The 22,904-nt window shown below is 39.9% G+C and overlaps 1 protein-coding gene across 1 annotated transcript in view; it reads left to right on the forward strand.

Annotated features, from left to right (window-relative positions):
• The window catches only part of ctnna1 (catenin (cadherin-associated protein), alpha 1), a 266,205-nt gene that overhangs the window by 57,902 nt on the left and 185,399 nt on the right, over positions 1 to 22,904 (forward strand). Inside the window, 1 exon segment of the mRNA XM_034181512.1 lies at positions 15,776 to 16,045. Coding sequence (XP_034037403.1) covers positions 15,776 to 16,045 — 270 coding nt within the window.

Raw genomic sequence — 22,904 nt, forward strand, 5'->3', positions numbered from 1 at the left:
CCTTTTTTTTTTTTTTTTTTTAAGTAGAAGAAAAATCAAATATGGTGCAGGCCTTCTTTCTTGGGAACGTGCAGATACTTAACAAATACAGTATAATTACTGTTGGGGCACCAGTTGGGTCTTATTGCAACTTCAGTGTTTGTATCATCTCATACAATGAAAGCCTGGGTTAGATTGACCTTGCTTCATTGTACACTCTTCAGAGAGAAGTCTCTCTCACAGTTGGGACTCTGTGACAAAACAGTCACTATAAGGCATTGTGATTAAAATTGAGATCAGTAACCTTTAGACAGTTAACACGTAACATGCACAAATCTAGTGACATTCTACACAGCAGAAATAAATGTGAGAACACTGCAGTTTTTAGGTTTATATTTGTGTGCAATAATTTCCTACTGCAAAGTGTTGTTTCAGCTATGGGTGTCAAAAAGAGGGGAACGTGATCAGCACAATGAAAGTAAATTTGCGTTGCCCAAGCTGAGTAAATTAACAGTTACGGTTATCTAACAGAGGGTTATAATTGTGCTGATATCTACAGTAGAATTATAAAGTTATTTGTAAAAATTTGTATCATGGTTGTCTGGAATTACAAACTTGGTTCTGCTGAAGTCACTATCAAACATTCTTTCTTGATCTTTCACAATAACAGGCTGAGACATACAGTTCTGCTGCTGTAGTGGTAATAATAATGGTAATTTGGCATGTCTCAAGTAGCTTTGAGTAGTTTTACTATCAAGTATCTGCCAACACCAAATCCTGATGCACAGAGCACACTAAGGACATTAAAGTTGCAATTAAGTGATAACCTAATTCAAGCCTCCCTGAACAGGACCCATTCACCTACATCTGAGACTTTTAGGATTATGATTTTACTCTTATTGATATGGCTGGAGTAAATTACACTGACAACCAGCCAAGTTTCGTACCATAAAGCCCCTTTCACACCGGGGCTGCTTCCATTTGCTTCCTGTGGTGTCATGACGACGCAGGAATTTCTGTGTCAGGTGCATGCAGCAGGGGGCAGAGAGGAAGTGAGAACGCAGCCTGCAGGTTCTCTGCACTGAGAAGTTAGCGTGCACAGTTTGGCTGCAGACAGACTGTGCACCTGACTTCTCTTCTATGTGTTGTTGTGCTGAGCTGCAGGGCTGCACTCTGAGTTCTGTTATAGTTTATCTTTCCCCCCTTGACCGCGAGATGCTTGCGCGTGCACGAACAGTCGTTAAGCAGATGTGGAGATGTCTGGAGTTCTACTGGATGTTGACATGTCCTGGACTTATGTCCTTTTTAACTATGATGAGAGAGTCTGGGAGAGAAAGGAACTAACTGCCTGCAGACAATTTTTTTCCTTTTCTTTCCTCCTCTGACCGCGAGATGCGCGCATGTGCTGTCAAGCAAATGTGGAGATGTCTGGAGTTCTACTTGATGTTGACATGTCCTGTCTCAGGACTTAAGTCCTTTTTAGGCCTTTTTTTTTAACTGTGATGTGAGAGTTTGAGCAGAGAACAAGGAACTAATGCCTGCAGCCAGACTTTTTTCTTTTTCTTTTTTTCTTTTAATTGTTCACATGTGCACGCGTGAACGAACGTCCATGAGTGGACTAGAGATGTCCGGACTTCTTACTGGATATTTCTGGCAATCAGTCTGCATTTTTTTTCTGTGGTCTTTTTTTTCAGCGTGTAGTTTTACTGCATTAAGTACACGGTATAAAAACAATCCTGCGTGATTTATACTGCGGGAACAATGGCACACAGCAGGAATCATAAATTGGCTTCGAGTCACGCTGGGTAACGTCTCTTTGCCCCGAGTTACACCTCTTTGCCCCGACTTGCGCTGGAACCACTTCCCTTCTGCGTCGAGCACAGGACGCCAAAAAAATTAAACGGGTTTAATTTTTCGGCGCCCGACTTGCTTCCTCCTTTACGCCCCTTGCGCCGTTGTGGTGCAGAGCTGCATCGTCTCGGCACTGAGTTGCTTCCATGCGGCGGCGTCATAATGACGCACGGCGCAACCGGGAGCAGCCCCGGTGTGAAAGGGGCTTTAACAGGCTGACTTGCAATTCGGCACACCTCTCACCTGCACAGAGTCCTCTTAAGCATTCACACCACTTGGCAGTAGTTGGCACAAATCCTTTCTTGTAATGAACAAGGTGGGAGGGTGAGTGGAGCTGGGGGGGGGTTGACTACCTCTTTGTGAGAAACACTACTGAAGACACTGTTGGATATCTTTTATGTCATGAGAACTGTGAAAATGTTTTCACTTCATGAAATTATATTATGGCAGCACCCCCCACAGTGTAGGTGAAGGGTGGGCATCAAGGACCAGGATGTTGCAAGGTGTTCTGAGCAACTAATTGCCTCAGCAGGTGATTTTATTGAAACTCCTCCCCACGACTTAAAGCTGCATGGCCTTTGGAGTGTGTGTGCGCCCGTGCCTTTTTAATAAAGGTTTTAGTTAAAAAAAAAAAAAAAATCTTTGATGCCACTTTAATTTTATTCCTTACCCTTTAAATAAGGGATCCATAATATATTGCCAATATGATCAAAATCTACAAGGTCTGGAAACAACTTAAAATTTCTACTCCTGAAGGGGGGAAATTCAAATGATCAGATGCAATGACCTACATTTAGTAGCAGCATCATATATCACGTGAGGGCTTCCATTCGATCTGTGTGAGGGATGCTGTAGGAAGGCCATGGTGACTGCTAGTTGAGTAAAGAGAGGCTGAGTGACATCAGCTGGCTGCTCGCTCAAACAAAATAAACTCAGATGGCGGAAAACACCCCAAAACAGCTTATTTCCATGTAAATCTTTCTCTTTTTGTTGTGTAAATGCAAGAAATAAATGGTTCTAAATCTGAAAATGCTGTTTTTGAAACTAGATAAACACCCCTGAAGTGATTTACAAGACAACTTACGGATGTTAGCAAGCACGGCCTGAGAATGCGCATCATGCAAGTGGGTCAGGTCACAAGCACTTTCAGAACTCATGTATGGCACACATTAAATCCATTTTGGTTCTTCATGCATGAAGTGTAAGTACGACTTGTACTCCACTGCGACTTATAAATGACTCCACCTGTCTGGTAAGCTTCAACCTATTGGTACACACGTGTTTGCATTTCAAATGCTATTTCATGCCTCCCGCCACTCTTCAGTCAGGAACCTACCATTAGCCAGTGAAGCTGCTGGTTTGGCAAGAACAGGTGGCTTTGATTTTGTATTTATTTTTGTTAAGGGGTGTTATCTCCTAGTAGAATCATATTCTTGTCACTGTCTTTCTCTTGGGTACCCAGCAAGTTAATCATGCCCTGGTTGAGCTCTGCTTTAAGTAGTTTGGAGATAGATGGCATGTCAGCAGATGACCTGCACTGTGCTTAGCTCTCAGCAGTTTTACTGTGGTTGTGGTACACTGTCACTGGCCAGGAAGTCTTTGTTCACTGTGCTGAGGCCTGGCTGTCAGGAAGGCCATGCTGTTCAGTGCTTGGACTGATAACACATTCATTGTGGAGGATAGCTCCCCCCACACTTAAAATAACTAATATTCCACAACTGAGTGAAAAATGCCTTCACAGTGAAGTATAAACTGAAAGACTGGGCCAGTGGAGAATAATGACCTGATGAACTGTGTTTGAGGTGTGCATTGGCAGTTATGGTCGAGAGTGGTTGGAAGCTTGGGTTGGGTGATACATCTGAAAAATGTACAGTGAAGACATGTTTAATTTCAGTCTGTCAACTATTTTTTTGTGTGTGTGTGTGAGCGAGAACCTATCTCTTGGCCAATCGCAGTGATTGGTATTGGGGCCCAATCAAGGCTTTCTTTTTTTCTTCTTTTGATTTGATCTGTATCTGATATATTAAACAAGAGTCTGTGATCAGTCTGCATTCCTTCTCATTCTGTTTCATAAGTGCACTGCTAATTGAGAAACTGCCAATCGGTACTTGGTACTACTTCATCATCAGCACAGCGGTACATCTTTTAAAAGCGAATGTCAGTTTTCCTTCAAATGCAAACCAAATGTAGTTCTGAAAGAGGGTGAATGTGATACACCTCTTACTGAACAATGAGATGGCACAGGGAAGTTGTAAATAAATGTTGTAAAACTTTGACTGTGCTAAAACCACATTTTTCCATAATGACTTTGTGGCTTTCAGGCAAATCAGGACACAGTTTTTTCCCTCAGCCTTCAAACAAGCAAGGGAATATTATTGATTTCCACAACCAATATAATGTAAAATAATAAAAACATTAAAAAAACAACTATTAGGAAATGGCACAAGTTGAATAGTTTTAACACAATCACACAGCACCTCCTTGAGACTGACCTAACAATGACTGAACCTTGGGCTATGCTATGCATGTAAAACTTGATTTATTTTTTTTCAAAACCTAAGTAAAATAGTGTAACAACTTCATTAAGTATTTTTCCTTCTGCATTTAACATGCACAACATTTTTTTTGATGAAAATCAACAAATAAATAAATTTCAGTCACGTTTTGTGCATTTAACAGATTTTTTTTGATGGATGGAGTTTGGGGCTCTGTATGTCACATTTGACTACGGAATCTCAAGTAGACTGCTCGTACATCATATTTGTATATGCAGAGAGGTTGAACAGTTTGCTCAGGCATTTCATCCCAAAGATTTAATACCACTAATGCATAATACATGAAAGCAACTAGTATGGCATAGTGGGGGATGTGAGCTTGATAACGGATCTGTTTTTTATTTATTCTCAGGTGAATCAATGAGACTGGCTTCTGGAGAGTTTGCAGAAGACCCCTGCTCTTCTGTAAAGAGAGGAAACATGGTTCGTGCAGCCAGAGCACTCCTGTCAGCAGTCACACATCTGTTGGTGCTGGCAGACATGTCTGATGTCTACAAACTTTTGCTTCAGCTTAAATTGGTGAGCCAAGAACGTTATTACTTCATTTTATGTTATGGATAAAGTAAGTCTCTTCTGCTCCTCCCTTGTTTGCAGTCGCCACAGCAAATCCGAGGTGGATCTGCATGTTGAATTGACACAGGTTTTACACGAGTTGCCCTTCCTGATGCAAATCCACATTGCATGGAGAAATGTAGCAGGGGTGGAGTTTGAACTGGGAACCTGCTGCACTGAAACCAAGTGCACCAACCACATGGCCATCACCCTTGCATTTTTATGTTATGGATATGGTTTGGAACTGGAGTATTTATTTAAAAAAACATCTCTGTAGTGTTGTCAACAAACTACAGATATTCTGTATCTTTTCATCTATTCTAGAGATTGGCCAATCCACAATTATTATTTTTTTCTGTTCAAATTCCATACCAAACTTCCAGTAGTGATACTGACTCCAGTATAAGAGCTCTTGCTAAACTTGTTAAACCTTATGTATCATTTTGTGCTTTGCGATCACAGGTTGTGAGTTTGCGCTGTGTCCCCACAGTTAAGTAGTCAGTTTTAGAGCTTTTGCTTACTGTGTTCCTATGCACGGTAAGATTACTGTACATAGGAGCACAGCTTACTTTTGCTTACTATGCTCTTTTATTGCAGATCTTAAACCTATTTATTTTCTTTGCCATTAATTAAATTGTTTATACAACTCCAATTCCAGTGAAGTTTGGATGTTGTGTAAAATGTAAATAACAGATTACAATGATTTGCAAATCCTCTTCAACCTACAACCCCTGGCAAAAATTATGGAATCACCGGCCTCGGAGGATGTTCATTAGTTGTTTAATTTTGTAGAAAAAAAGCAGATCACAGACATGACACAACACTAAAGTCATTTCAAATGGCAACTTTCTGGCTTTAAGAAACACTATAAGAAATCAAGAAAAAAAATTGTGGCAGTCAGTAACGATTACTTTTTTAGACCAAGCAGAGGGGAAAAAATATGGAATCACTCAATTCTGAGGAATAAATTATGGAATCACCCTGTAAATTTTCATCCCCAAAACTAAACCTGTATCAAATCAGATCTGCTCGTTAGTCTGCATCTAAAAAGGAGTGATCACACCTTGGAGAGCTGTTGCACCAAGTGGACTGACATGAATCATGGCTCCAACACGAGAGATGTCAATTGAAACAAAGGAGAGGATTATCAAACGCTTAAAAGAGGATAAATCTTCACGCAATGTTGCAAAAGATGTTGGTTGTTCAGTCAGGTGTGTCTAAACTCTGGACCAAATACAAACAACATGGGAAGGTTGTTAAAGGCAAACATACTGGTAGGCCAAGGAAGACATCAAAGCGTCAAGACAGAAAACGTAAAGCAATATGTCTCAAAAATGCACAACAAAACAAATGAGGAACGAATGGGAGGAAACTGGAGTCAACGTCTGTGACCAAACTGTAAGAAACCGCCTAAAGGAAATGGGATTTACATACAGAAAAGCTAAACGAAAGCCATCATTAACACTTAAACAGAAAAAAACAAGGTTACAATGGGCTAAGGAAAAGCAATCGTGGACTGTGGATGACTGGATGAAAGTCATATTCAGTGATGAATCTCGAATCTGCATTGGGCAAGGCGTTGATGCTGGAACTTTTGTTTGGTGCCGTTCCAATGAGATTTATAAAGATGACTGCCTGAAGAGAACATGTAAATTTCCACAGTCATTGATGATATGGGGCTGCATGTCAGGTAAAGGCACTGGGGAGATGGCTGTCATTACATCATCAATAAATGCACAAGTTTACATTGATATTTTGGACACTTTTCTTATCCAATCAATTGAAAGGATGTTTGGGGATGATATCATTTTTCAAGATGATAATGCATCTTGCCATAGAGCAAAAACTGTGAAAACATTCCTTGCAAAAAGACACATAGGGTCAATGTCATGGCCTGCAAATAGTCCGGGATCTTAATCCAATTGAAAATCTTTGGTGGAAGTTGAAGAAAATGGTCCATGACAAGGCTCCAACCTGCCAAGCTGATCTGGCAACAGCAATCAGAGAAAGTTGGAGCCAAATTGATGAAGAGTACTGTTTGTCACTCATTAAGTCCATGCCTCAGAGACTGCAAGCTGTTATAAAAGCCAGAGGTGGTGCAACAAAATACTAGTGATGTGTTGGAGCGTTCTTTTTTCATGATTCCATAATTTTTTCCTCAGAATTGAGTGATTCCATATTTTTTTCCTCTCTGCTTGGTCTAAAAAAGTAACTGTTACTGACTGCCACAGTTTTTTTTCCTGATTTCTTATGTGTTCTTAAGGCAGAAAGTTGCCATTTGAAATGACTTTAGTTTTGTGTCATGTCTGTGATCTGCTTTTTTTCTACAAAATTAAACAACTGAATGAACATCCTCCGAGGCCGGTGATTCCATAATTTTTGCCAGGGGTTGTATATTCAATTGAATACACCACAAAGACAAGATATTCAATGTTCAAACTGATAAACTTTGTTTTGTGCAAATATTTGCTCATTTTGAAATGGAAGCCTGCACACTTTTGTAGTTGCCCATGCCATTGGGCACTAACACCCCATACCATCAACAGATGCTGGGTTTTGAACTTTGCGCTGATAAGTCTGGATGGCCTTTTTCCTCTTTTGGTCCGGAGGACATGACGTCTATGATTTCCAGAAACAATTTGAAATGTGGACTCGTCAGACCACAGCATACTTCTCCACTTTGCGTCTGTCCATTTCAAATGAGTTTGGGGCCCAGAGAAGGTGCAGCGTTTCTGGATGTTGTTGATGTATGGCTTTTGCTTTGCATGGTAGCGTTTTAACTTGCACTTGTAGATGTAACGACGAACTGTGTTAATTGACAATGGTTTTCTGAAGTGTTCCTGAGCCCATGCAGTAAGATCCTTTACACAATGATGTCTGTTTTTAAAGCAGTGCCGCCTGAGGGATCGAAGGTCACGGGCATTTAATGTGGTTTTCAGTCTTGCTGCTTACGTGTAGAAAGTTCTCCAGATTCTCTGAATCTTCTGATTATATTATGGACTATAGATGATGGAATCCCTCAATTCCTTGCAATTGAACGTTGAGAAACATTGTTCTTAAACTGTTACCGACTATTTTTTTTTTTTCCCACGCAGTTGTTCACAAAGTGGTGATCTTTGCCACATCTTTGCATGTGAACAGCTGAGCCTTTGTGGATGCTCCTTTTATACCCAATCTGTTCTTTGAACATTCATCAACTTTCCCAGTCTTTTGTTGACACTGTCCCACCTTTTTTGAAACTTACTGCAGGTATCCATTTCAAAATGAGCAAATATTTGCACCATACAAAAATGTCTATCAGTTTGAACATTAAATATCTTGTCTTTGTCTTGTATTCAATTTAATATAGGTTGAAGAGGATTTTCAAATCATTGTATTCTGTTTGTATTTACATTATACGCAATGGTGCCATCTTCATTGGAACTGGGGTTGTATCTTTGCTTAAAGCTAGGGTAAGTAACTCTGTTCAGAAACATTTTTTGTTATATTGGGTGGAAATGGTCCATCTATCCTAACTAGGGACGGGTATTGATAAGATTTTATTGATATCGATGCCATTATTGATTCCCTTATCAATATCTCGTGAATTTTCTGTGTACTAAAAGTAGGCTTTACAGGTTTTCTATGTCAACATTTTAAATTGGTCACTGGATCCTTGATCTCTGGACATAAATAAAATGTGTAGTTTTTGTCAAAAGCATTCCTTTCAGACATTTTGGAATGAATGTCACTTCATACCCCTGAGTTAAGGTCAGCCAGCTGCTGCACGTCAGTGCAGGATGTCTCATTTTGGGAGGAAAATAAATGTTTTTTTTTTTGTTTTTTGTTTTTTTGATTGATTGTAGTTTGTTTGTATTACAACATTTGGAAAGAGGTGACATTTGATTTAAATGGCATTTGGCTTTGAAGTTATTAATTCCGACTAGACTCTATCGTTCTAACTTGACTCAGCAGACAGCCACGCAGTGTTTGGAGCTGTGTGAACAGAATGGAGGACTATTCTCGTTTCTTTCTCGCAACAAGACAGGAGTTTCAGTTAGTGACTTTAATCCGCACAAAAGTGACTCACGATTGACATTCAGGGATGAAAGTGATGAAAAACAAAAAAAACTGAAACCCAAAATTATCCCCCAACACCATCCGCATGAAAATTTTTGAATTCTCAAAGCTATGAAATGCAGTCTGGGACTATGACAGACAAACTGCAGTGAGTGCAGCATAAATTTTTGTGAGGGGAAAAAACCCAACTTTCCTTATTCATATTCAATCCAGTAGTTTTCTGCTCTTGCTAGGATGCAGCAGTTTTCTAGCTTGGCAGATAGTTTTGGAGGAAATCACTGAAGTAATTAACAAAATGAAAATAAGGTTTGACCGAAACAAGTTGTCATTAAACTTAAAATAAAACAGGGATGGATGAAGTGGAGGTGTAAGAGTCACTAGGTGTTCACAGGAAAGTTATTTCTGTATGTATTTATTTATTTCATTGTTAGTTGGTTTTATCTTTTCTGTTTTGTTTCATCAGGTTCTTTTTGTCTTTTTCTCTTAAATTGTAGCATTATTAGTTATTATTACTATTGTTGTTGTTGCTATTGTTAATATATGAATAAAAATAAATTAAAAAAAATTACAATTTGACTCTTAGGACAATGAATGCTGAGCTATTAATTATTACACAGAAAACAAATGCACACTAACATGCTGAGATGCGAACAAATTAATGCTAACTTAATTTAAAACACACAAAATCTACAAGTTGTCCTTTTGATGTTGTTCCAGCTAAGGTGCTGAAGGAGGCTTTTAATACTGTTGGGGGCGGGTCTCCTAACTTTTATCAATGCTTGTCTTAGATCAGGGTCTGTTCCAGCTGCTTTTAAACATGCTGTGGTTCGACCTCTTCTTAAAAAAACCTCACCTGGACTCATCAGTTTTATCCAATTTTAGACCTGTCTCTCATCTGCCATTTCTATCTAAGGTTTTAGAAAAGGTTGTCTTTTTACAGTTACAATCATTTTAGAAGACAATCTCATCCTTGAAAAATTCCAGTCTGGGTTTAGATCGCGACACAGCACTGAGCCAGCACTTTTAAAAGTTCATAATGATATTACTCTGTCGGTGGATGCAGGGAATCCTGCTGTGCTGGTTCTGTTGGACCTCACAGCAGCCTTTGATACTGTGGATCACACAGTACTTGTTTCCCGGTTGGAACATTTTATTGGCATTCATGGTACTGCACTTGAGTGGTTTAGATCATATTTGGCTGCTGAAAGGAGCTTTTCTGTCATGATTGGGGACCTTTCCTCATCAACTGCTCCCCTGTGCTGTGGAGTGCTGCAGGGATCTGTCCTTGGGCCGATTCTATTTTCTTTGTACATTCTGCCATTGGGGTCAGTTATAACCCAGCACAACTTGTCCTTTCATTGTTATGCAGATGATCTGTAAATCTATCTGCCTGTGAGGACTAATGGGAGTGATGCTTTGTCATCATTATTTAATTGTATTCGTGATGTAAAGCAGTGGCTGTCCCGAAACTTCCTTTACCTGAATGATGGTAAACTGAGATCATGGTGTTTGAGCGCACTGGCATACCCAATGTGGTAACACCAAATTTTGGTGCTTTGGCTAACTATATAAAACCAGCTGTCAAGAATTTGGGAGTGATATTTGACAGCTGTTTGAGGTTCGATCAACAGATAATTCTGTTGTCAAAGCTAGTTTTTTCCAACTTAGCCTTTTGGCTAAAATAAAGCACTTTCTCAGTAGACGTGATCTTGAGACGGCCATTCATGCTTTCATCAGCTCCAGACTTGATTATTGTAATGCACTTTATGCGGGCATTAATCAGTCGTCTCTTGCACGTCTCCAGTTGGTACAGAATGCTGCTGCTCGTCTTTTGACAAACACTTTTAGACATGAGCATATTGCGCCCATCCTGTACTCACTCCACTGGCTTCCAGTTCGTTTTAGAATTGATTTTAAAATTTTAATGTTTGTTTTTAAAGCTATTTATGGGCCTTGCACCTCCCTACTTGTCTGAAATTTTAACTTTGCGCACCTACAGTAGGACGTTAAGGGCCGTCTGGCACAGCTTTACTTAGATGTTCCAAGGTCAAGATATAAACGCTGGGGTGATCATGCTTTCACGGTAGCTGGCCCCAGACGGTGGAATGAGCTACCTCTTGAGTTACGTACTATTCCTGACCTAGCACTTTTTAAATCTAAGTTAAAGACGTATTTATTTAAACTGGCTTTAACACTTAGTGGGGAGGGTGACATGTTTCTGTTATTTTATGTTCTTTTTTGTGTTGCGTTAAAATTTTATTTTATGTGATTTTATTTTGTAAATTTGTGTTTTAATGTTAAGCACTTTGGACACCAGTCGGTGCTGTAAAGCGCTTATAAATAAATGTTGATTGGATTGATTTAAGGGGTCTAGTGCAGGGGTGGCCAAGTGCGGTCCTCGAGAGCCACATTCCTGACACTTAGTTGTCTCCCCTGCTCCAACACACCTGAATCCAATGAAAGACTTGTTAGCAGACTTTTAATGACCCGCTGCAGGGTCTGTAATCACTGTAGAGAAATTACCATTTTCCTGACAAACACCCCCCAAAACAATGGCCACTCTGAAGGACCGATAAGGGAATTATTATGCAAAAAGTTATTGATGTCGGTGGTCGAATTATTTCTTAACGATACCCAAAAGGAACCGGTTCCCGATACCCATTCCTAATCCTAACAGTAGTCATTACATTATGTATTCAGAAAAAGGAACGGGAAAAAAAAATTCAGACGTCTGTAGCAGCTGGTAGGATAGATCGATAAAACTCCGACCAGTATAAGCCCCATGGTGTGCTCTCAAAAAAAAAAAAAAAAAAAAAAAAAAAAATCGGATGTCTTCATGTCTAGTTCTTCCGCTCACATCACCACGCTCATTGCCCCTCTGTCCCTCCCTCCTCTGCTTGTGCACACTCATCTCGTTTCACCAAGAAGTTCACTTCGGTACAATGGCAGAGGGAATAAAGCTGAAACGACCACTTCCACTGTTGCGTTTAACTGCTCACCCCGATAAACATCTCCAGTCCACTCGCGGACTATTGATTTGCGCTCGCACATGTGAACAGTTAAAAGAAAAAAAACTGGCTGGCTGCAGGCACTTCCTCGCTCTCTCCCCTCAAACTCTCTCATAATTGTGTTAAAGGACAAAAAAGGGCACAAGTCCTGCTCACAGACTGATTGCCAGAGACAGGACATGTCCACATCAAGTATAACACCAACATCTCCACATTTACTCATGGACGGTTTGTTCGCAAATGCGGCTCGCGGTGAAAGGAAGAAAGAAACTGTAACAGAAAACGGAGCGCAGATCTGCACAGAACAAATACAAACTAGAATAGAAATCAGAGTGCACAGTCTGGCTGCAGCCAGACTGCTTGCAAGATCCTCCTCTCCATTCTCAATCTCCTCTCTGCTCCCCTGCTGTGCGCACCTGACCAGACATTCCTGCGTCGTCATGACGCCACATGAAGCAACTTGAAACAGGCCCAGTGTGACGCTGCATATATAAAATAAGTATTTCGTGTCGGATTAATATTTTCTCTGCAAATTGGCCATTGAAAACGGCTGTAATCATTTCCTGAATCATCCTGAAGACTGCTCCAGCTTCAGCCGTTCGCACTCGCGCGCGCACAGACAAGCTGCAGGAAGCATTTGAGCAGTCTTAAAGGTAATTGTCATGTTAACATTGTCGTGGCTTGGTAAAACAGTTGTGTGTTTCTTTTCTTCTTGTGTGCAGCTGTTAAAGTGTGTTTTTGATAGATTTAGCATCTTGTTATACTTATTCTGATGAGCTGCACTCTGATGCGATCCACTGACATCACCACTCGCTCTGTTCACTTCTTTTCTCCACTTGACGAGCTGCACATCATGTTGGCAATTAGATCGCACCATGTAGCATGACATTTATGCATGAAAGATTTTTTTTTTTAACACTTCAAAATTCTCTGTGCGCAATAGCACGCGCCGGTGCCCCTCTCAGTCCTGCCTGCACCCGTTAAAGATGAGTTTACTCTCCAGCACGACACAGGTCGTGTTAGTGTGTGATTCAAAGGCATGCTCGTGTTAGGGGGCCTTACAGGGTTAACGAGACATGAGGTAGTTTGGTCGATGCTGAAATGGCTAAGTCGGCTCTCCTCTGCCTTGCTGAGTCCCACAGTGAGATGCGCGTGTCAAGTTTGTGGGGGCGTGCTTTCGATGGAGCACTGATGGGGTGGGGTTTGGGCTGTGGGCTGTGGAACCTCGACGGGGTGCTACCTTCAAATCTTCCTAGCTCTCTTGCTACCTCTCCAGGACCACCAACTCTAGCTTAACTATATGTGTGGTTTTTGTTTATTTGTATTTTACATGTAATATAATGTCTTCTTTCATCTTTTATGTTAAGTACTTTATAATTTTTTCTACTTAAAGTGTACATAATGAATGTATTTAATTTTTACTTTTTTATTTTTGCTTGTATTATGTTTTAAGTTTACATCATGAAGCTCAAATAAAACATACAGCAAAAAATGCACACTAGTGCATTTAATTTTTTCATTTCCATCTACAGATGGTGGCTGTTCACAAAGTATAATGAAATTGAGCATCTTATCTGCTGCCTGTCGTGTCTGTAGCTAGCATGAACTCCTGCTATTCTTATGTGAAACCTCTGCAGTTGCTCTTGTAGGACACAACCATCCTTCCATCCCTCGAAACGGTGGCTTCACACACATTAGAAGTAGTTGAACTGCTTTTCAGTGTTTCCAGACCTAAATATTTCCATAGAAATAACATTGTAGTAAAACCAACAGCTAATGTTACTTACAATCCACAGCTTGCACCGCAGCAGCATATTCAGTGAAGTTGCTGTAAGTTAATGGTTAGATGTGGAATAAAATCTTGGTCACTGATGTGTCATGTTATGTTACAGCTGGTTCATGGTCCAGCAAAAACAATGGATTAGAATTAGGGGTGTCACGGTTTGGTTTGTATTTATCTCGATGCCATGGTTCGGTACAAATTTGGTGCAGTATCTTTATTCTGAGCGGCAGAGCGTTGCTGTCAGACCCATTAGCACTTTGAGACAAAATATAAATGTAAACTTTCATTTTCCATAATCGATTCCATTTCTTGTCATTCCCGATGAATTTACTGTGCAGCATGTTTTGTTTATGTCACGTAGTGTGGAGCCAGACTCCCTTCAATATTTTGTCCATTTTAAGTTTGTTTTACTTTTGTGTACATGATGCCATCTCATAAAACCTCACTTTGTACAGGTTTGAAATCACTGTATGCAGTATTGCAATTCGGCTGGGCTCTCATCCCTGAATTTTACACTAATTTATATAAAATATCAATCTATAAATTGGTAGTGTTTTCTGTTTAAACTCAAATGCACACTGATCTCATCCAGGGACAGTGATTCAACACGAATGCATATCAGTACACTTTCATTTTTAGGTTTATGTTTCGCAAGAAAAAGGTAAATTAACCAGTTCCATTTATGGCCCCAAAGTTTCTGATTAGAATAATCCGTTCACTCGCGTTAACTGCCCGGCTCGCTGTTTCCGCTTTTAGCCTTGGAGACAGACAGCTGACTCAGGGGTGTGGTCACACCTCCTGCACAGGGCATGGAACTTGAATGACACATGGTCTGTGGAAATGAGGTGAAATGTCAGTGACTTCGGGAATTAGAATATGTATTGATAAGTGGATGGGCCCTGGCCATCCGATATCTAATGAGTGAATGACGTCAGTATCAGTCTCAGTACTGATATAGGTTTGAATCAGGCCCATCTCTTCTCTAACCATCTCATCTGTGGCTGGCTCTTTTGCGTCTTTGATTTTGCAAAGGAAAACCAACCTCAGTTTTGCTCAGTCTTTTGAAGTTACAGCTGGCAAATGTTGGTTGAAATAGCCGTTTGGCTTCAGTTTGAAAATATTTTGTGAAGTCATCTTAGGATGTGTGTGGGAAGCTTTAAGTTTAGGTTCAGGCAGCTCACTAAACCTGACACACTGAAACTAAGGCTAGCCTTCCATCACAGCAGGTGCATTCATTATTGGTCACATCTGGCCATTAATAGACACACACAAATAAAACAAATAAGTCACCTTTGGCACAGACTAGTTTATGTTCGGAAATTTTCAGGCCCTACTTTGATGTAGAGTTGTTGGGGAAGTGGTGCACTCAGCTGTACCTGAAATCTAATGATTACAAAAGGAGTCAAATTGACATTTTCTGGGTTAACTTAATGATTTGTAGTTTATTTTCACACTGGTACTTTATTGGCTAATATGCAGCTAACAGAATATTGTTATTTAAATAAAGCATTGTGCCTCCTTTTTGGAATACCTATTTTAGGTTGAGGAGAACCTGGTCAAGGTGCGTAATGCTGGAACTGAGCAGGACCTGGGAATCCAATATAAGGCTTTGAAACCAGAGGTGGACAAGCTGAATATCATGGCAGCCAAGAGACAGCAGGTAATTTACAATTACTGGTAGCTTCAAAAGAAATGCAAGGTCTGTAACTGAGTAGTTTTGTGAATTTCCTTGGATGGGTGCATTATTGGGTGTGAGACAAACCAGAAGGCCACTGGTTGGGGACTGAAAAGTCTAGGCCACCAAAAACGAACTCTATCACATTGATAAACCACATGTTGAATCAAAAATAAATTTTACGGGGGACCTGTTCTCCATATCCAGATTACCGTTTATGTGCCGCAGACTAACCCTTGATGCTTTCCTCTCTCTTGGTCTCGCCTTGCTACTTTTCCATCCCTTGTCCTCTAATACTATTGCTCATTGCTAGGAGTTGAAAGATGTCCACCACAAGGACCAAATGGCTGCCGCCCGTGGAGTCCTACAGAGGAATATCCCCATGCTGTACACAGCGTCCCGTGCTTGCCTGCAGCACCCTGATGTGGCAGCTTACAAGGCTAACCGTGACCTGATCTACAAGCAGTTGCAGCATGCAGTTTCCGGCATCTCCAATGCAGCCCAAGCCACAGCAACTGAAGACTCAGCACTGAGTCAGCCAGCCGGCGGTGGAGAGCTTGCATATGCTCTCAACAACTTTGATGTAAGTCAAATGAGTAGTTTACGAATGATAGCCTCGCATACCTATTTACTTTATCATTTATCCAGGTATATGCCAGATTTTGTCAAATATGGTTATGCACCATTAAGTCTGTCTCATGAAATGCACAAACTTGTGTGTGTATATATATGTATATATGTATGTGTATATGTGTGTGTATGTATATATGTATGTATATGTATATATGTGTGTGTGTGTGTTTGCAAAGGTTGTACTTGGCTTTGAGTTTCATTTGAATAGACTAAAATGGTCAAAAACTGTGAAGGGCTTTTGGGTAGAGGTAGAATCAGGACATACTATGTGGACAAACTGGGACATGACTTGAGGGTATGTTGAATGTGTTCCTGAGTCACTAGTATTTCATTCCTTGATTTGCATCTTTGCTTCAGTTGAAAGAGAGCTGCACATCTCTTTGTCACAAAAATGTAGGCTGTTTTTGTCTGAGGAATAGCATTGATATACATGTACTTGTGGTCAATTTTTGGTGGAAACATGCCTTTTCACTATCGATAGGTTAATTGGTTCTTCACAGTATCAATCAATCAATCAACTTTTTTCTTGTATAGCGCCAAATCACAACAAACAGTTGCCCCAAGGCGCTCCACATTGCAAGGCAAGGCCATACAATAATTATGAAACACAGTCTACGTCTAAAGCAACATAACCAAGGGATGGTCCAGGGTCACCCGATCCAGCCCTAACTATAAGCCTTAGCGAAAAGGAAAGTTTTAAGCCTAATCTTAAAAGTAGACAGGGTATCTGTCTCCCTGATCTGAATTGGGAGCTGGTTCCACAGGAGAGGAGCCTGAAGGCTCTGCCTCCCATTCTACTCTTACAAACCCTAGGAACTACAAGTAAGCCCGCAGTCTGAGAGCGAAGCGCTCTAATGGGGTAATATGGTACTACGAGGTCCCTAAGATAAGATGGGACCTGATTATTCAAAACCTTATAAGTAAGAAGAAGAATTTTAAATTCTATTCTAGCATTAACAGGAAGCCAATGAAGGGAGGCCAACACGGGTGAGATATGCTCTCTCCTGCTAGTCCCCGTCAGTACTCTAGCTGCAGCATTCTGAACCAACTGAAGGCTTTTTAGGGAACTTTTAGGACAACCTGATAATAATGAATTACAATAGTCCAGCCTAGAGGAAATAAATGCATGAATTAGTTTTTCAGCATCACTCTGAGACAAGACCTTTCTGATTTTAGAGATATTGCGTAAATGCAAAAAGGCAGTCCTACATATTTGTTTAATATGCGCTTTGAATGACATATCCTGATCAAAAATAACTCCAAGATTTCTCACAGTATTACTAGAGATCAGGGAAATGCCATCCAGAGTAACGATCTGGTTAGACACCATGCTTCTAAGATTTGTGGGGCCAAGTACAATAACTTCAGTTTTATCTGAGTTTAAAAGCAGGAAATTAGAGGTCATCCATGTCTTTATGTCTGTAAGACAATCCTGCAGTTTAGCTAATTGGTGCGTATCCTCTGGCTTCATGGATAGATAAAGCTGGGTATCATCTGCGTAACAATGAAAATTTAAGCAATACCGTCTAATAATACTGCCCAAGGGAAGCATGTATAAAGTGAATAAAATTGGTCCTAGCACAGAACCTTGTGGAACTCCATAATTAACTTTAGTCTGTGAAGAAGATTCCCCATTTACATGAACAAACTGTAATCTATTAGACAAATATGATTCAAACCACCGCAGCGCAATGCCTTTAATACCTATGACATGCTCTAATCTCTGTAATAAAATTTTATGGTCAACAGTATCAAAAGCAGCACTGAGGTCCAACAGAACAAGCACAGAGATAAGTCCACTGTCCGAAGCCATAAGAAGATCATTTGTAACCTTCACTAATGCTGTTTCTGTACTATGATGAATTCTAAAACCTGACTGAAACTCTTCAAATAGACCATTCCTCTGCAGGTGATCAGTTAGCTGTTTTACAACTACCCTCTCAAGAATCTTTGAGAGAAAAGGAAGGTTGGAGATTGGCCTATAATTAGCTAAGATAGCTGGGTCAAGTGATGGCTTTTTAAGTAATGGTTTAATTACTGCCACCTTAAAGGCCTGTGGTACATAACCAACTAACAAAGATAGATTGATCATATTTAAGATTGAAGCATTAAATAATGGTAGGACTTCCTTGAGCAGCCTGGCAGGAATGGGGCCTAATAAGCATGTTGATGGTTTGGATGAAGTAACTAATGAAAATAACTCAGACAGAACAATCGGAGAGAAAGAGTCTAACCAAATACCGGCATCACTGAAAGCAGCCAAAGATAACGATACATCTTTGGGATGGTTATGAGTAATTTTTTCTCTAATAGTCAAAATTTTGTTAGCAAAGAAAGTCATGAAGTCAATACTAGTTAAAGTTAATGGAATACTCAGCTCAATAGAGCTCTGACTCTTTGTCAGCCTGGCTACAGTGCTGAAAAGAAACCTGGGGTTGTTCTTATTTTCTTCAATTAGTGATGAGTAGAAAGATGTCCTAGCTTCACGAAGGGCTTTCTTATAGAGCAACAAACTCTTTTTCCAGGCTAAGTGAAGATCTTCTAAATTAGTGAGACGCCATTTCCTCTCCAACTTACGGGTTATCTGCTTTAAGCTACGAGTTTGTGAGTTATACCACGGAGTCAGACACTTCTGATTTAAAGCTCTCTTTTTCAGAGGAGCTACAGCATCCAAAGTTGTCTTCAATAAGGATGTAAAACTATTGACAAGATACTCTAACTCCCTTACAGAGTTTAGGTAGCTACTCTGCTCTGTGTTGGTATATGACATTAGAGAACATAAAGAAGGAATCATATCCTTAAACCTAGTTACAGCGCTTTCTGAAAGACTTCTAGTGTAATGAAACTTATTCCCCACTGCAGGGTAGTCCATCAGGGTAAATGTAAATGTTATTAAAAAATGATCAGACAAAAGGGAGTTTTCAGGGAATACTGTTAAGTCTTCTATTTCCATACCATAAGTCAGAACAAGATCTAAAATATGATTAAAGTGGTGGGTGGACTCATTTGGTATGGTATGGATAATATGGATATCACATTATCACTCAGTAATGTTGGCTGTGTGCTTATATGGTAGGTTGAAATTGGAGATGAAATTGAATTAAAAGTTTATGATAACTATGATGATTTTAGTCTCTCAGTGGTAGCCATAATTTTGATATTATGGTTACATATGTTCAAACCTTTAACAGTCTTCATGAATATCATGGAGTTTAATTGTTCTGAGTTAATGCATAATTTGGTTTACAGCTAAAAGAAAAATCATTCCAGATCCTACTTCCATGTCATATTCTGTTATTTCAACATTATCATTGACAGTTCAAATAAAAGGTTAAACCAGGGCTGTGAAAACTCCACGGATCCAGGGGATTCTGCGGATTTCATCATGGGGTGGGGTGGGGTGGGGTGTTAGTGTTGTACTCTTTAATCGTGAACATCACTGAGTTTTTAAAATGCTTATCGCAAAGCGTTCTCTTTTTTTTACGACATCGTGTAAGTTTTATAAGTCCGCGGACACTGATCTGTGTGTTACAGATACACATCGGTTTCCTCAGATCCGCGGAGTTTCACAGAGGAAAAATGTCACTCAAAGCGTAGCTGTTACGACAGTTGTCGTAAAGCAGGATTGGTTGGTTGCTGCCGCAGCGCTGTGTGGCTCCTGTGCGTCGCCTAAGCTAAACTTTGCATGTTGACATCCCAAACTTTTAGAGCTTTCAAGTTTTTCAAAGAAGATTTGTGCAGAATGTCTGTGTCACGGACCAACGTCGCACAGAGAGAAGATGGCAAGAAAGATGGTTTGAAAAAGTCTTATAAGGACAAGAATCTGTGGAATCGTCGCTGGCTTCATCAACACACCTGAAAAATAAAAGAAACAGGAAAAGTGAACTGTGCCCCCTCAGGAAAACACGGTAAGAATTTTCATCTCCCTGGAAAAATAGAAAGAAAAAAGATTGTGACTTTTTCACTAATCTAGACTTTCTTTCATTGTAAAAAGACTTGTGGCTTTGAATGGATTTAGGCTGCATGAATTTACACAAGAATATGTGACTTTTTACTATAAGGTATGTTATTGATATTTTACCATGATTTTCCAAATATTCTACAAGCTTTAGCTGTGGTTTTTGCTGTAACAGTCTTTTCAGTCTTCATAAATGTCAGGTAGTTTAATTGTTCTGAGTTGATGCATAATTTGGTTTACGATTAAAAGGAAAATCATTCCAGGTCCTACTTCCACGTCATATTCTGTTATTTCAGCATCATCATTGACAGGTCAAATAAAAGGTTGAATATAGGATCATTTAAATATCCACTAATTTTGAGATTTGTTCTTCCAGGAGATGCTAAAAAAGTATCATTAGATAAAAACTACAACCCCTGGCAAAAATTATGGAATCACCGGCCTCGGAGGATGTTCATTCAGTTGTTTAATTTTGTTGAAAAAAAGCAGATCACAGACATGACACAAAACTAAAGTCATTTCAAATGGCAACTTTCTGGCTTTAAGAAACACTATAAGAAATCAGGAAAAAAAATTGTGGCAGTCAGTAACGGTTACTTTTTTAGACCAAGCAGAGGGGAAAAAAATATGGAATCACTCAATTCTGAGGAAAAAATTATGGAATCATGAAAAACAAAAGAACGCTCCAACACATCACTAGTATTTTGTTGCACCACCTCTGGCTAATATAACAGATTGCAGTCTCTGAGGCATGTACTTAATGAGTGACAAACAGTACTCTTCATCAATCTGGCTCCAAGTTTCTCTGATTGCTGTTGCCAGATCAGCTTTGCAGGTTGGAGCCTTGTCATGGACCATTTTCTTCAACTTCCACCAAAGATTTTCAATTGGATTAAGATCCGGACTATTTGCAGGCCATGACGTTGACCCTATGTGTCTTTTTGCAAGGAATGTTTTCACAGATTTTGCTCTATGGCAAGATGCATTATCATCTTGAAAAATGATTTCATCATCCCCAGACATCCTTTCAAATGATGGGATAAGAAAAGTGTCCAAAATATCAACGTAAACTTGTGCATTTATTGATGATGTAATGACAGCCATCTCCCCAGTGCCTTTACTTGACATGCAGCCCCATATCATCAATGACTGTGGAAATTTACATGTTCTCTTCAGGCAGTCATCTTTATAAATCTCATTGGAACAGCACCAAACAAAAGTTCCAGCATCATCATCTTGCCCAATGCAGATTCGAGATTCATCACTGAATATGACTTTCATCCAGTCATCCACAGTCCACGATTGCTTTTCCTTAGCCCATTGTAACCTTGTTTTTTTCTCTTTAGGCGTTAATGATGGCTTTCGTTTAGCTTTTCTGTATGTAAATCCCATTTCCTTTAGGAGGTTTCTTACAGTTCGGTCACAGACGTTGACTCCAGTTTCCTCCCATTTGTTTCTCATTTTTTGTTGTGCATTTTCGATTTTTGAGACATATTGCTTTAAGTTTTCTGTCTTGACGCTTTGATGTCTTCCTTGGTCTACCAGTATGTTTGCCTTTAACAACCTTCCCATGTTTGTATTTGGTCCAGAGTTTAGACACAGCTGACTGTGAACAACCAACATCTTTTGCAACATTGCGTGATGATTTATGCTCTTTTAAGAGTTTGATAATCCTCTACTTTGTTTCAATTGACATCTCTCATGTTGGAGCCATGATTCATGTCAGTCCACTTGGTGCAACAGCTCTCCAAGGTGTGATGACTCCTTTTTAGATGCAGACTAACGAGCAGATCTGATTTGATGCAGGTGTTAGTTTTGGGGCTGAAAATTTACAGGGTGATTCCATAATTTATTCCTCAGAATTGAGTGATTCCATATTTTTTTTTCCCTCTGCTTGGTCTAAAAAAGTAACCGTTACTCACTGCCACAATTATTCTTCCTGATTTCTTATAGTGTTTCTTAAAGCCAGAAAGTTGCCATTTGAAATGACTTTAGTTTTGTGTCATGTCTGTGATCTGCTTTTTTTCTACAAAATTAAACAACTGAATGAACATCCTCTGAGGCCGGTGATTCCATAATTTTTGCCAGGGGTTGTAGTCAACAACTCCCCTGCAAATTTTCCTCAGATTTCACAATTTTCATTTCATAGAATGTCTTTCACACTGAACACTTGGCGGATGAACTGCCTGCTTTAGATGTTGGTACATAGACTACAAGGTTCTCATGATGAGCATTGCAGCCCGTCTTTTGACTAAAACAAAGAAGCATGAGCACATCACCTCTGTGCTCTGCACCTTACACTGGCTCCCTGTCGGCTTTCATGTTAAATATAAAGTTTTGCTGATTGTTTTTAAGTGTCTGCACTGTATAGGCTCAATGTATCTGAGTGAGCTCTTGCAGCCGTACACTCCACATCTGAGGTCAGCTGACCAGCTTCTCCTGGCTGTTCCTAAAGCTGGGCTTAAATCCAGACGTGATAGAGCCTTTTCTGTGGCAGCACCACAACTCTGGAATGATCTTCCGCTGACTGTCAGGTCCTCAGTGTCTGTGGGACAGTTTAAGTCCAGACTGAAAACCCATCTTCTCCCTGGCTTTTAACACTGGCTAAGTGGTACAGTATTGTTCAGAATAATAGTAGTGCTATGTGACTAAAAAGATTAATCCAGGTTTTGAGTATATTTCTTATTGTTACATGGGAAACAAGGTACCAGTAGATTCAGTAGATTCTCACAAATCCAACAAGACCAAGCATTCATGATATGCACACGCTTAAGGCTATGAAATTGGGCTATTAGTAAAAAAAAAAAAAAAAAGTAGAAAAGGGGGTGTTTACAATAATAGTAGTGTGGCA

The sequence above is a fragment of the Thalassophryne amazonica genome, chromosome 11, assembly GCF_902500255.1.
Source record: "Thalassophryne amazonica chromosome 11, fThaAma1.1, whole genome shotgun sequence".
NCBI lineage: Eukaryota > Metazoa > Chordata > Actinopteri > Batrachoidiformes > Batrachoididae > Thalassophryne > Thalassophryne amazonica.